At 49.6% G+C, this 15,164-nt stretch overlaps 2 protein-coding genes and 2 non-coding genes across 4 annotated transcripts; 3 read left to right on the top strand and 1 right to left on the bottom strand.

The window, feature by feature from the left end:
* Positions 1 to 578: 578 nt before the first annotated feature.
* On the bottom strand, positions 579 to 12,926 carry LOC144118332 (2-oxoglutarate and iron-dependent oxygenase domain-containing protein 2-like). Its single transcript, XM_077651287.1, has 8 exons — positions 12,575 to 12,926; positions 12,403 to 12,459; positions 5,904 to 6,023; positions 4,643 to 4,730; positions 3,729 to 3,853; positions 3,221 to 3,409; positions 2,329 to 2,636; positions 579 to 703 (listed from the first exon to the last, which is right to left on the bottom strand). The coding sequence occupies exons 1-8, from the start codon at positions 12,692 to 12,694 to the stop codon at positions 598 to 600; spliced, it is 1,113 nt and encodes a 370-aa protein (XP_077507413.1). The 5' UTR covers positions 12,695 to 12,926; the 3' UTR covers positions 579 to 597.
* On the top strand, positions 8,932 to 9,003 carry TRNAA-CGC (transfer RNA alanine (anticodon CGC)). The gene has a single exon. It is a non-coding gene; the product is annotated as a tRNA-Ala (tRNA).
* TRNAA-CGC (transfer RNA alanine (anticodon CGC)) lies at positions 10,137 to 10,208 on the top strand. Its single transcript has one exon. It is a non-coding gene; the product is annotated as a tRNA-Ala (tRNA).
* A 185-nt stretch (positions 12,927 to 13,111) lies between the features above and the next one.
* On the top strand, positions 13,112 to 15,126 carry LOC144120496 (synaptic plasticity regulator PANTS). Its single transcript, XM_077652943.1, has 4 exons — positions 13,112 to 13,225; positions 14,006 to 14,051; positions 14,144 to 14,262; positions 14,838 to 15,126. Exons 1-4 carry the CDS (start codon positions 13,139 to 13,141, stop codon positions 15,042 to 15,044), a joined length of 459 nt encoding a protein of 152 aa, XP_077509069.1. The 5' UTR covers positions 13,112 to 13,138; the 3' UTR covers positions 15,045 to 15,126.
* Positions 15,127 to 15,164: the final 38 nt, after the last annotated feature.

The raw sequence follows: 15,164 nt of genomic DNA on the forward strand, positions 1-15,164 counted from the left end.
CATGTGTTTTCTATGCAAATTAAGGATGCCCAGGAAAGGCTAAGAGCCGTCTCGTTCGTGTTTGTGCACACCCACGGCCTATGTCGTGTGATTGACGACAACCATATTGATCGTTGCGCACAGGCGTCGCAGTTCAGTGCCGTTTCAGTCGCCCCTCGAAGGGACCTAATCCGTACCGAGACGTCGCGACCAAGAGGAACAACCCATTTGGGCAGATTTATACTACAAATGTTTAAGCATGGAGTACATAAGGGCAAAGTCAAACACGCTTCGGCTAAGCTCTCTAAAAGTCTGTCAGAAATTGTAAGACGTTTAGCACGGCTGAAGCGTATAATATAGCGTGGACGTGTACCCTGCCCCACGAGCAGCACCGCTAAAACTCTCTAATGATGCACAGATTATGCACAAACATTTTGTTTTCTTTCCCGTAAATTTCCCTGTGCCGAAGTGCTCTCCAACAGCTGGCCAACGACCGAGGAAGCTAACCACATTAGCCTGAGATACTTCAGTCGAAGCCCAGCTGTACCGTGTTGAGCGAGACTTAGCGAACAGCTCGCAGTAAGCACGAGACATGGTCGCACTGTGGTAGGCCCGGCTTTATTGTGCGCAAACGTCGACGGAGTCCAGTCGTTCGCTGGAAACTGTCGGCCGGATGAGCGGAAAATGGGGGGTCTTCAACGCGGCCGATTCTTGAGCCGGCGAGCTGGAAGAGAAGCACATTGCATAAATTTCTGCAGGGCATGGTCGCGGGCTTGACCCCTACCGTTGCCGATGTCGGGATGAACTGTGGTAGCCACATAATGCGATATATAAATATATTAAGGAACACAAGCAGTCGGCACAGTTGATAGTAAAGGAACACAAGCAGTCGGCACAGTTGATAGTAATTATTAAATATGTTCACGACGATACAAACGGAGATGTTAATAACGTTGCTAATCGCTTGATTGCTTACTACTGCTTACACGCGCATTGCGCATAGAGATACACACAACTCATCTGCCATTGTCCATCGATAAGCCGCACCCAATAGTTACCCTCGCAATAAACACTTAAACGCGTACTCATCGAGATGGGTGAATATGCATTCGTGGATCTTCTCTCTCTCTTCTTTCACTGCTACCTTCCCCCCTATCCTTACGGCGCGGTTCGGGTACCAACCGAGGTAAGACAATTACTGCACCATTTGCTTCCCCCCCCCCCCACCAAAAAAAAATAGTGGTGTTATAGCGTATGGTAGCAAAAACAAATCATTAAAAGGTATATACTGCTCCATTGGATATTCTCAAAGTCTTCTTCCCCACCCTGTACAGCGAGGTGAGCAGAGGGCTATTTGCAGATCGATGGAGAATCATAGCTAGGTTCAACGTCAAGAGGTTGCAAGAGAGGAAGGAGAGTGGACCAGGGCACGAACGCGAGCTAATAATAATGATATCGCATCTGCAACCAAGAGGAAAAATTACGGAGGGCACTTGAAACTACTTACGTGCTGTGAATGCGAAAGCATTTGTGTCTCATCGAGTTATACTAGTTAGCTATATTTGCTTACTAGTCAGTAACTAGTAAAAATGTCTCAAAGGCCTTCCTGCTAAATGTTTTAGGTCGAAAGCCCTAGGGTGAATGCCTTAAGGAGAGACCACACTACATACATAACATATAAAGCGCCGCTTTAACGAAGCCAACACGTCACTTCCGATTTCGACGACGTCACCTCCAGCCCGATGATGTCACTTCCGGTCTCCGGGACGATGGTGACGTCACAAGGAATTTTCGTGACCACTTTTGCGGTCAACAATGACAACGCTGGGTTTTGTTGCTGATGAGCCATATAAGGATTTCGCCTTAAAAATGGACATAGGAAGCGTATACGGGAAGAGAAGATAAAAGATGGCCTCTTGAGGTGGAGGGAATCATGTGGTAGCAGCTGGCACAAGCCATGTTATTTGGCGAGATATGGGAGAGGCATTTGTCCTGCTATGGACGGAGTTAGAGTAATGGTCATGGGAGTGAGTGGACTGATTATGTTGTTGCACAGCGATTCTGTAACGAACACGAAAAAAAAAGGGGGGGGGGGTACGATCGACGCGATTAACGAGACGGCATGCGTTAGCATTAGCCTTTGAAACTGGCATGCCATGAAACGAAGGAGACCGCTCCGCGCACGTCCGACCACTCCGAAGAGCGAAGAACTGACGACCGGTGCGCGCCGACTGCGCGCTCCCCATGTACGCCTCCACGTCAAGGCTTAAGAGGAAAGTCAAAGGACAGATGGGTGTTCTGATGCTACGCATTAAAATGAATCGGCACCCAAACAATCAAGGCACGCACCTGGCAGTGAAGCCGTCCCCGTATCCGCCGTCGGCCGCCTCGACCAGCGTGGGAGGCCGGCCGCAGAGCGGGCAGCGGCGGTTGCGCACCTCGGACGCACGCAGCCACAGCACCAGGTTGACGCGCTGCCCGCCCAGCGTGGACAGGGCGCCGCTCAGCTGCTGGCCCCGGTGCAGAAACGCCCAGGCGGGCTTCTGGCACCGGGGCCGGGTGCTCGAACAATCCGCCAGGGGACGCTCGCGCATGTCGCTGAAGAACAGCTCGCCCCCGTCGAACTCGCGCCGGCCCAGGCACACGTTGAGCGTCACCTACGACGCACGGGGTGAGCAGATAAGTCGTCAAGGGCTGAACTGACCGGCTGCGCTGACTTGTTTGGGAAGACAGCTTCCGCTCATAATTAGGTCCCATGCTCTGCAGGAGACCTTTCTCTCAGTGATCTTGCGCTCATCACAGCCGCCCTAACTCAGCGGGCTTGCTGACCTCGTCAGTGAACCTGACCACCTGCGGGCCCCGCCTTGTGTGCCTTTCTGTTCTGGTGTCGGTACTCTGCCACTACAAAACTGCACTCTGCGTCCATCTGTCTGCATACTCAGCGCCTCTCGTTCACCACTACGTTCCTCAACGTGTTTACTTGAATTACAGGCATTTGCATGAACAGCGCGTGCGGCTACGTGCTACCGGTCTGGTTTCAAACGCGAGTACTCCCACGGGCTCATGTAACCAGTTAATGATAACACATTTCGCGGGCCCTTTACACAGAAGGAAAACTGTCGCTATAGCTACTGCCTACAGCTGAAGGAAAAAGCCGGACAATTCCACTGTTTTCTGCTCAGAGATTCTTTCCAAGTTCGATATCGGCCAGTAGAACTGCCACGGGCATCGCCTGGCTCACCTCTGCGTTGTCGTAGTGGAAACCGGGTCGGCTCTCGTGGCCCGGCTCGCAGGCCTCGGCGAAGGCGTTGTGCGAGTCGAAGCGCGCGCCCGTCCACCCGGGGAACAGCGCCCGGCACAAGGGCGTAAGGTAGTGCTCGCGCAGAGGGGTCACGAAGAGCTCGTCGAAGCCCACCTCGCTCAGCACCGTCTGCGCGACATTCCCACACTTCGGGTATTCGCGGACAACGAACAGAGTCTTGAAGCTGCATACGCGTATAGGCACGCGAACGCGCTAACCATATTTCTGAACGCAGCGGCAAGATTCGAAGTGATTCTTTACCGTCGAGTTGCACTGCTTCGCGCTCTTTCTCCTCCTCCTTCTCAACCTTCTTCTCCCCTCGCTCGGTTGAACGAGGCACGCACCGTGCGTTATCTGTGAAGTGCAACATCTGCGACTTCGTCTTAATGACATGTATTCTGCAGAATACCGCGAACGAATCATAAACCGCGATGTTTTTTTCACGCACCGAGTAGTTGTTGAGGATGTTGGGGCTGATCTTGGGCATTTCGGAGTTCTCGAAGTGGTCCAGCTCCTGGAGTAGCCTCTCGGCAAACGCTGGCGCCAGCAGCGGGATGTGGTACACCTCCTTCTCTGCACGCGCCAAGCACATTGCGTCAGCGAACGCAACGATTACAAACGACGCAAAAGCGCTGGCAACGCTGAGCTCTGTTTCCGGTTCTCTGTTTAATCCCCGGTGCGCTTCGGGGCACAAACGCGAGAGTCTTTCAGCATTCGCACTCATTTTTTTCCCCCCGGATTTCGGATATTTGCTCGTCTCCACATACGTAGTGTCGCATCTTGTCAGTATACTCATTTATGGCGGCTAACGAAAAGGCTTGAAATTAGATTGAGCGCAGCTCAGCAATTTACAGAGAGGAATACGACAGGTGTAACATTTAGAGACAGGAAAAGAGCAGAGCGGGGCAGGAAGATACCTTAGTTGAAGTTAAGAAGGATAAATGGGACTGGGGCAGGGCTTGTAATACGAACGGAAGATAACCGATGGTCCCGTAGGGTAAATGAATGGATTCCAAGAGAAGGCACGCGTTGCAGGGGGCTGCAGAAAGTCAGTTGGGCAGATGAGATCAGGAAGTTGCCGGGCAAAGGTGACCGCAGCTGGAACAGGACAGGGTTGATTGGAGGGACATGGGAAAGGCCTTGGTCGCGTGGTGGAATGACCCCGTTGACGACGGCGATCATACACAGGGTATTTATTAGGAAATGGGCGTTGTTGATAGCCTGTCGGCCCGTAATGCTAGCAGAAATCAGACTGAGTCACGGGTGCCTGAACATCAAGGTCACTATGACGCATGTAAATTGCTCTAGCGTTCAGGAGTGAGGATCCAGATGGACCTAAAAGAAAAAGAAACAACGGTTTACCTGCTGAGACTACCCAGGACGGTGGTAGCGATGCCGGCGACCTGACCGTCTTCACCGCTTTCACGAACTCCGGGTCCAGGTTCGACTCCTAAGTGGGAATGGCCACCGCGCTCAGATAGTTTCCCTCTCCTGTCGCGGCTATAGAGCGAGATTTGGTCGGTAATTAAGGGCTACGCATTGCTCAACTTAAGTCACAGCGTATGCAGGAACCCGTAAACGACGGATGAAAAATTGCTTTGTGCTTGTCGTGCCAGGCTGCCGTCAGGCTAGCACCGTTCGCATGACTAAGCGGCTCCTGCTCAAATTAAATAAGTGATAAGCTCAATTAGGCCAGTATGCCACAGTTATGACAGAGCAAATATTCATTGCGCTGACAGCTCTTACAATTTTGGACTAACACCGTTCTCATCTCGAGTTGGTCGTTTCGGTCTCGCGCTACCATCTGCTTCGTCTTGGTCACTTGGTAAAGCGACAGCCCCGGACATGCGGTGCTCCCATGGGTTCAGTCCCCAAGCCGGGATGAATATTTCTTCAGTTGCGAAGCTTCCGTGAAAGCTGTAGAGCATTTACTCTGTTGCCGTATGGCTGCGCTTGGGTGGATGCTAACGATTAATTACTCCGGATCCCACCGGCGCGGCATATGGTTATTTTTTCTGCTGCTTTTAATAATCTCCCATTGATAAAAAAACTACAAATTAAAAAAAAAAACAAGACATCCCCTATGCTACTTGGTTTCGGTGACTGTTGACTCCCGTCATGTACGTCATAAGGAGCACCTCTTTCCATTGCCTTGTCTGCTGAATATTACGTCTATAGTCCACGTTGGGGGATTATGCCTAAACATAGAACTAACACCGCTCCCACTTCGACCTGCTGATCCCTTCGCTCTCGCCCTGCCGTTTGCTAACCAGCCTTTATGGTAGAGCGACTGTCTTGGACAGGCGGTGGTCCTGGTTTCGATTCCCGGACAGGAATGAATTTTTTTACCAGTTATACGAAGCTTCTTTCAAACCTGTATAGATTTTCTCTGTAGGCCGTATGGCTGCGCTTGGACGGATGCTAATGAGTGATTACTCCCTTATTAGTACGATAGTTTGCGTTTCGCCTACAGCAATTCTGTATGGTTTTCGTGCAACATCCTTCCGGAAAGGTCCTGCAAGCTACATGCATCACGTGATGATACGAGCGGGGTGATAACATTCCACAGTGATACAGGTGCATGAATTAATTTTGCGAGTTAGCGAAGGCGTTAACTTCACACCTTGAAGTTGTAGACTTCGGCGTCGAAGGGTATGTAGCACATTCCGAGCTCGTCCTCGGTGTCCCTGGTGCGCCTGGCCGCCTCCACCTCGCTCACCCGTGAGGACACCACGTCTTCAATCTGCATTCGCGGGAGAGGGCGCCGTGATCGAAGCGCCGCGAACAACGATGTGAGGCCACTGCGCAGCGCAACCTTCGCGAATATTATGGAAGCCACTTAACGACTAACCCGAGCGAAATCTGCAGGCAATGCTTTCGGACTAAATTCATCTACAACCTTGGAGCGGAAACACCACAGTAGCCCGACAGCAAGGCACGGAAGCTGATCGCGGCGGTAGCGATGTGTTTAGCGCATATTTGGTGTAGCACATACATGTGTCAAAGGGATTGATACACTGTGGCTTTCCTGGTGCCCACCAAATATTCGTATACTTTGCCTGAAACAGGAATGGCGGAGGTTATAGGGCTCCACCACATATATGCGATATATGCGCTGCTGTGGTCTGCAGTATGTCCTGTCAAATAGGGCTGACAGCTCGTATGGAAATTCAGAAAATTTTCGGGACTTGACGTGAAAAAACAAAAACAAAAAACGCGCCGATCATGCGATGTGATGCAACAAATCTATAGATATTAGTTCTGGTTGTAAATTTCGCTTCTGCAATGACTGCCTTCCCGCTGCGTCGTTGCATTGCAAATCGCCGTCCCTTTTCCTTCCAGCTCTTGCTTGGGCTGCTCGTGGGTGGAGGAGCCTGAAGGGCGGCGGACGTGAGTGCATGGGTGATGGGTGGAGCATTCTGGAGGGTGAAGGTAGGTGAAGCTGCTGTAGGGTGGCGGAGCATTGGTTCATGGTGGGTGGCAGCTTCTGGAAGTTGGGTTGAGGGCGAAGGTGGGCGGGATGCCTGACTGCTGGCGAGTGAGCTTACGGAAGGTGAAGTTGGGTTGTTTGGATCTGGGTGGAGGATCCTAAGATGAATGGAGGGCAAAGGCGGGTGTGTTATGGGCGGAGGCCTTCTGGAGGGTGAAGGCGGCATCACATAACACCGAACGGACATATTTTGCGAAAGTGAGGGTAGTAATGCTAACGCATTAAAAAAGAAAAATTCCATCGCTTTATGCTCGCGGCCTATAGGGCGCAGGGCATACTACCAGACTCCATCAAGACGCTATTGTGGCCGCAGGGCAGTGCGCGCAATCGGGAGGAAACTTTGGTGAGCCTCTGTGCATTCCTCGAACACACGGGCTTGACGCCCCGTCTGTTCTCCGTCAGGTAGTTACACGCAGTGACCAGACGCTCCGCGAGTTCTACCTTGAACGATTAATAACTTGACGCCCCACTCCAGTTGTAGCCAACACAGTGCTGTGCGCGTGTGTTTTAATTCCACTAAATGAACTAATCACGCGCACAACCTGGACACATTTCTTATTGTGTAAATAGGTTGTACATATTACTTCTCCCCATATCCTCTCTTCCTGTCCCCTCACCTCTTTCGTTTCATTTCTCCATTCTGCCTGCTATCCTTTATTTCCGCTGCCCCAGCTCAGGTGCTTCAGTATCGATGGCAGATGCCGGGCCTAGCAAAAATCTTTTCCTTCCTTTTTACTATTATTTTAATTAAAAAAACCACTACCACCACCGTCGCTTTCAAGGCAATTACCGCTCGAGGTTGGCCTGGACTCTGCTACAAAGCCCGTACAAACGTCATACTCAGTACAGGCCATAGCATGTCTGTAACTGCCACGTGTAGTGATTGCCACATGTTGAATTCTTCCTGCTATTTCAGTTCCTTATACTCGAGCGACACCTCTGCAATAGCAGTTTTGCAACACTTTATTTCTTAGAGATAATTAAGTGCTCAAAGTGCGCTCCGCCTGCCGCAATTAACTGGTCGAGCTGATCCTCTTCACGACAAGGTATGCCAGCAGAGGACTGGGGACGAGCGATGTTGTCAGAAAGGGAACTGAAGAGCAATAGCACAGTAGAAAAGACAGTGTGCAAGACCGACACAGAGTTCACTGCAGCCGCGCCTCTTTCTAGAAGCCCACGTCTGTAAGCCCGATGCTAATGGACACAAAACATCACGTGCGTGGAAAGTGATATAATGATACAGCGAACATTGAAAGCGGATCCAGCCCATATGCCCATAGATCCAAGTCCGTGCTGCCGAACTACAGTTAGCGAAAGCTAGCTGCAGTTCCGTCCCATAGCGACGGTGGATCCATTCTTCAGAACAAAAAATATTGCGGGGTAAAAAAAAGAATTGATTAGAAGTAGTGGCTTTTGCGTTGTCTTTATTTTTATTTTGAAGCAGTTTCTTTCTCTGCGAAATTCAAAATTTTCGTTGTGCCGTCGTCACACACAGGCAATTCAGAAAAAAGAAAGGCTACTAATGCATGACTGTTCCAGCCACGTGCGGCTAACCCCGTCGAGTCGAGCCGACGCGCACCCTCAAGGTCGTCGGTGTCATTTTCAAGGTCTCCCCAGCTCTGCTCTCACACGTGTTACGCCTCACTTATTTGACTTCCGAACTTTCTGATGATACTTAAGCAAAGGAAATGCGCTAAAAAGGTCACAGACGAGAAGAGCACAAGGACGGACGAATTTTTTTCACGCCGCGTGCTTTCAACTTGGTTCTTTCGTATGCGATTGCGCTCAACTTTTTATGTGAGCAAGAAGGAGATGAAAATAAAGAAGGTATCGTTACGGTAGGAGAAGTGCTAGAAAAACATCCAAAGCACCCTGGCATCGCGAACAAAGAGAACACAAAAAGAGGTGCGAGAACCCCCGCGAGGAACGAAACGTTGTTCGGGACATCCCTAGCGTTAGCTAGCTAGGGATAACCAGAACCAACTCCTGCGCTCAGAAGGAACTTGTGGTTATGAATGGGAGAATAAAGCTTTCATTCCGGGTGGCGGAATTCTAACAGACCAGAAATACCCCCCCCCCCCCCCCCCTCACATGACCACATCATTGGAGCACGCAGAACTACCCACATGACCACACCATTGGAGACTGCCCTCGCAGACCTGGGGGTGTAGCTCAGTGGTAGAGCGCTCGCTTCGCATGTGAGAGGCCCCGGGTTCGAACCCCGGCACCTCCATGCATTATTTTTCCTTTTTTAACGTTACTCTACCCACATGGCAGAGCTAGTGCAATGACCACTGCAAAGCTGCGTGACGTACAAATAATCACATAAAAAATGGTCTCATTATGAATGGTAATTCAGCAATCAGCTCAACGGCAGAAGCAGTATAGAATTAAAGTACACAGTGAATGAATTTGTTCCCGGCCTGCTCACCAGGCCGTTGTATTTAATGGTCCGACATTTCAGTATAACGTCGGATCCTTGAGTGAATTTTTTTTTTTCAGCTAATATGCCATCGTTTTGCCTGAGAGCACGTCACAAAAGAAGGAGCTACGGCAGAGAGGAAAACGATTTTTTTAAAGAGCAACTGGATATGGAAAAGATTTTTGTGTTGGCGATTCGGGCGAAAAAAAAAAATGTTCGCGGCAAATTCGCGGCAATTTTAGCATCATGATCAGTGCGTTCAGAAACATCATAGACTCCGATAATAGGCACGTTTAGCATATCGTGTACCGTGTTACGTCAACGTTTTTAATTACCGCTACCGGAAGCCCGCACACCATTAGTGCGTATGCGTAAATCGCCTTGATGGCACCAGATGGCGCCATGTACCCGGCAGCGGACTCTTGGTGCTACAGTTTACGGTAAGACAGTACACGATATACTAGAGATTCAGCAAAGCGGAGATGTACTAGAGTAGATGTATACCGGTTTACCGACACACACACACACACACACACACACACACACACACACACACACACACACACACACACACACACACACACACACACACACACACACACACACACACACACACACACACACACACACACACACACACACACACACACACACACACACACACACACACACACACACACACACACACACACACACACACACACACACACACACACACACACACACACACACACACACACACACACACACACACAAGAAAGCAACATTCCACCATGCTCTGTTAGGTTTTAATCAACGTTCATTTTAATCATAATCTTTTGTTTCTATGAAGGAAGGAAAGTTGGTTCTAATGGCTGCTGGTTTCTTTCATGAATATGTGCATGCATTATTTTTTTTTTGAAGTTATTTGCATGCCTCTATCCCAGCGATAAATGAAACATATTGGGGGTGTAGCTCAGTGGTAGAGCGCTCGCTTCGCATGTGAGAGGCCCCGGGTTCAAACCCCGGCACCTCCATGGCGGCTTTTTTTTTTTTTGTAGCAGGAGCTGCACTAGGCCACCTGTCCAGCATTTCGCGGTACACGTGAGAGGCCAGTTTTGTGCATGGCCAGTTATGCGCATGCACGGGGAGGAGGAGCGGGTGCGCGCAGCGCGCTTCGTCATCTCTTCCAGAGTCCCTCCTATATCCCTTCCCTTACGGCGCGGTTCAGGTGTCCGCCGATATGTGATACAGATACTGCGTCATTTCCTTTCCCCAAAAAACAATTTAATCTTACGGCCGCGGTCCGCGGTGTCGGTCTCCACGGCAGGCGTTGCATGGATCCCACCTTCCGTTCCGGTGAACGCGTCAAAGTGCACCGGCGTGATAAAGGAGGGACTGAGAGACGAAAGAGGGGCCGTAGTGGAGGGCTCCGGAATAAGTTCGACCACCTGGGGATCTTTAACGTGCACTGACAGCGCGTGGGCGCCTTAGCGTTTCGCCTCCATCGAAAGGCAGCCGCCGCGGTCGGGTTCGAACCTGGGTACTCCGGATCCTGGACCGCACGGATTGACCTTGCGTATCTGAGGGAAGCAACCAGTCTAAATACTGTGTAGGCAGCATTGAGACAACTGCGTGTTAATTTACCGATCATCGGGCAGTGTTAATCTCTCTAAAAAATGGATAAATAAACAATGTGTCTCACCGAATACTTTTTCAATGCTTAACATTTTAGTCACAACAACAAACTCGACAGCATGCGTAACCAGCGGGGAACTACAGCTCTCGCTACGTATATCCTGGCATAACTGAGCTACGCCATTGTCATTTTTTTAAAGCTCATACGCATATGGTGTCCGACGCATAGCGGCTTTTAAATTTTTATGCTGCTTCACACATCCGAACAACCGATGTTATATTCGTGCGCACGAGGACATGACCGCGGGAGAAGTACGAATTACGTGAGAAAGAGATGCAATATTGTCTTAGAAATCTCTCTGAACGAATTGCAGCACAGATTTGCAATGTCAGTGGGTATTCACGTGGCGTGACTGACGCCATTTTGTTGTCCAGCGCGTAGCCTTAGCAGTGCAGGCCGGAGCAGGAGGCGATAACCCCACCCGCCTGCAGCCTTTCGCAGTGTTCCAAAGACAACAAAATGGCGGCCGCTGTGACGTCAATGAATACTCCCTCCTAATTATTTCCTTCTCCCTCTCTTGTCGTCAGCACGATTAACACGACCGCTCGACTGCGCGTTCTGCACTGATATTACACCTTCTGAGCGCTCGGCGCTGAGTCCGAGACCATGCTGCACGATGTGTTTCTTTGAGCCATAGTTGCAGCGCAGGGCATCCGCCCGCGCCTGCGCTCCGCCTTGTATTGTAAGGGGTGAGACCCACTATAGGGGCCTCTTCCCGAGCACCTCTCTGTAAATATAGCCAAATAAATGCTTTTCACCGCCACCACCACGACGACGTGTTTGCGGAGGTTGGAGGCAGCTCGTGCCCTACTTCCACACTGATATTGTCAAAGACCCAGCGACCCACCGTCGGCGGCGCTAATGTGAGTGGAAGACACGCGCTCGAGCGTTCGTGTTAAGCGTGCTGACGGTGGTATATGCTACTGATACTTCGGCCTCATTGGAATGACAGCGAAGGCATTGGATGTCATAATATGTGCAGCATGGGTCAAAAGCCTTCAAGCCACAGGGTTTGCTTTCGAGCAGGCACATCCGCTGCAACACGCCCGTAGTTCCAGACTTCTGAAAGGGGATGACAACCCTTCCCCACTTCTCCGGACCGGGCCGCCACGGTGCTCAGCGCTCGGCTGCTGACCCGAAAGGCGCCGGTTCAATACGGACGCGGCGGTCGAATTTAGATGGAGGCGAAATTCTACAGGCCCGTGTACTGTGCAATGTCAGTGCAGAACCGCATGTGGCTGAAATTTCCGGAGCCCTCACTACAGCGTCCTTCATAGCCTCAGTCACTTTGGGGCGTTAAACCTCTTTAAACCAAGCCAAATTTTTTCCGAACCTTCAAGCTTCAAGGGTGCCGTAACTGGACGAGTGTAAAAGCCATGTGAGCTGAAGATTTTTAACTGACAGTGTATGTCACCGCCCGTAAATGATACCGAGCCCTCTGAGCGGCATTCATGTGGCCGAGTGCACATTAAAGCCCGGCTTAATTCTCGCATTTGTAACCATTACAGTGCGCGTTCGCTCAATTATCTCACCCGTTTGATGATGGCTTCCTTCTGCTCCGGCGAGTCGAAACCGTATCTGCTGAGTGGCTGAGCAAGAAAGCGAAAAAAAAGAAGCCTATGAGCAAGAAACGAAAAAAATTAAGAAAATAAGCCCATGCATGTACAGACTGCTAGTGTTAGAACCTGCGCGCAGCAACCTTACCTTGTCGAACTGCCGCAGGAATGAGTCCCTGCCGAAGTAGTTGATTCTCATATCCAATTCGGGAACTTCAATATCGCTGCTTAAATAACATGCACAACGGTAGAATTTCTGCTTCTTCATATCTGCAACGTTTTCCGCGTAACGACGCGCCGGGGCGGCCAACCCCAGGGTGATGCCTCAGGCTGCAGCCTCTTCATAATGTGGATGGCGGCAGTTCAAAGCACGAGCAGCGCCCCAGCATCTTGAATTGTTTAATTACGGCGGCTGGCACAAACATATACATTTTTTAAAGCGAGGGGAATCGCGAAGGAAGGTGTCATGCCTAACAGCACATGGTACAATTGAAATTTTCCCGCGAACGAATGACTTCCGGCAAAAACCAGCCCGAAATAAATCGAAGACAAAATAAAGAAATGCACATGCACGACTAAAGATTAATTACACTGACAACAAAAAGCATATCAATTAAAGTTAAAGATCAAATATTGACATATAAACAGTTAAATGAAAGAAAATTGATACAATTGCTTTTGTGCGGAACCGTTCTCGCTCCATAACCATAACATGGCGGCGCTCTCAGATGCTTTTCGCAGCGAAACTGCTACTGTAGCGCCGGAAAAAAACGAAGGGATTCCTCAGAATGCGTGGATGGTGAGCAAGATGCGACGCTACAGTGTCACAAAACTCTCAGATGCTCATGTTTCTATCTGGCAGCGATTCTGTGGGCGAAGCCACTGGTCTCGCCACCTCACTGCACGACCGCACTGACCGCTTGCGAAACACATGCTTTTTGAAGGATGCTTGCAGGAGGATGCTTGCGTATGATTAACTGTATTCTGCCTTGGACATCGCGTGCACTCATAGCAGAATGGCTTCATGACCTCTCATCTTTCCTCTATTTCCCTCTCTCTCTATTTCCCATGTCCTCAGTAGAGTATAGATATGTGCTCCGCTGATTGACTGCTCCGCTCATTTCCACTTTAAACCTCTCTCTTAGTACGGTATGCTTAGAGGCATGCCTTAGAGCCCGGTAAAATTTAGTATCTGTAGTCGTATGGCTGCGCTGAGATGGGTGCTATAGGTGATTACTGACAAACTCTCTCTCTCGATGGAGGCGAAATTCTAGAGGCCCGTGTGCTGTGCGATGTCAGTGCACGTTAAATAATCCTAGGATGTCGAAATTTCTGGAGCCCTTCACTACGGCGCCCCTCATAGTTTGAGTCGCTTTGGGACGTTGAACCACCATAAACCACTATACTCTCTCATGTGTTTCACTGCTAACCACGTACTGCTTCTGATCGCGTAATTTCGATCCGGACATATTTTCACTGCATATGATTTTGCCTTGCTGTTTCGCTTACTCCTTTTGTTGACGGCCTACTTGATAGTTGATCGCAAACCCCTCGCCCTCCTCTCCTATTACTTCGGCAGGTAAGGCCATGCGAGTGGTACAGTGAAGAGCACGCGGATTGCAAAGGTAGGTTTATTTAGATACTTTCCAAGCAGCGGAAGCTGAAATCACATGTACAGAGACTAACCTCTAAGGTCATGTTCCTCTTCATTTGCAAGGTATCAGGGGCAAATTTCACCAGTATTTTGTTCACGGCACTACCTTGGACTGTAGCCAGTGGCAGAAGGACTACGAAAACTGCATGCTTTGGAGGAACAAGAAGGACCTTAATGCACTTGTAAGTATTCTAGCTGCACAAAAGCTGATTCGAATTGCTCCTGAAGCTGTGGCCTGATAGCTGTCATGGACACCTGGCTAATGATATAGAAACAATAAGCAATGGCAGTAGTTAATCATTGAAAAGGACATTTGCAATTGCTTTGACAGTTGATTGCAACTTTGCACTGTGTGTGGAAGATTCCTCTGGATGGAGCCATGGTCCACGTACATTGTATTAAGTGCATTTTGTACTAGGGCACGTACACGTAGATCATGTTTACAGTAACGCGTGCAAGGATGTGCCAGGAGACTATACTTTCCCTGTGACTTATGTAGGGGGGCCTACCCCCCACTGGAGACCCTTGCGTGCACTTTTTAGTACATCTGAATTGAGAATAGAGCATGATGAAAATAAATATTTTGTATACTGGGAACGTTCTGTCTACTTGGATCCATTGGGCATGCGGTTTGGATCTAGGTATGCAATGATGCTCTATACTCTGTAAAGATAAAAACATGAGGGCTTGAACTTTTGTTCTGTTATGCTCCTTGCATTAAATCATGGGTGTTTTGTTCTTTTTTTCTGTCCAACAGAAGGCTGTTGTGGAAAGTGAAGAAAAGAGGAAGCATGACCGCCTGAAAGCCAGTTATGACAATGACGTCTGGGAATTGAGGTCAAAGCCTCCTGAAAACTGGAATGCACCCTTGCCCGACTGGTTGAACAAGAAGTTTGAGAACAGTTACCTTGGCCTGTCAACGAAGCAACAATTGGAAAAAAAGAGTTCCTGTTGCATCTCGTGACACCCACTAATGTGGCCTGTTTAGTTGAGCAAACCACATAGACTACTTGTAGGGTAAATAAAAAAAATGGGACTGCATTTAATTTGTTGAGCTTTGCTGTCTTTGTCCAGCTGGTGCAAG

This window comes from Amblyomma americanum, chromosome 2, assembly GCF_052857255.1.
Source record: "Amblyomma americanum isolate KBUSLIRL-KWMA chromosome 2, ASM5285725v1, whole genome shotgun sequence".
Lineage (NCBI taxonomy): Eukaryota > Metazoa > Arthropoda > Arachnida > Ixodida > Ixodidae > Amblyomma > Amblyomma americanum.

Excerpts from the sequence above, each read along its gene's own strand:
- LOC144118332 (XM_077651287.1), bottom strand. The coding sequence starts at position 12,694 with ATGAAGAAGCAGAAATTCTACCGTTGTGCATGTTATTTAAGCAGCGAT. Across the intron at positions 6,024-12,402 it reads AGGAAGCCATCATCAAACGG|ATTGAAGACGTGGTGTCCTC; the intron begins GTGAGATAATTG and ends CCGCGAATGCAG. Across the intron at positions 3,410-3,728 it reads ACATCCTCAACAACTACTCG|ACGGTGCTGAGCGAGGTGGG; the intron begins GTGCGTGAAAAA and ends AATGTCGCGCAG.
- LOC144120496 (XM_077652943.1), top strand. The coding sequence starts at position 13,139 with ATGGCGGCGCTCTCAGATGCTTTTCGCAGCGAAACTGCTACTGTAGCG. Across the intron at positions 13,226-14,005 it reads TTCCTCAGAATGCGTGGATG|GTAAGGCCATGCGAGTGGTA; the intron begins GTGAGCAAGATG and ends TTACTTCGGCAG. Across the intron at positions 14,052-14,143 it reads AGAGCACGCGGATTGCAAAG|GTATCAGGGGCAAATTTCAC; the intron begins GTAGGTTTATTT and ends TTCATTTGCAAG.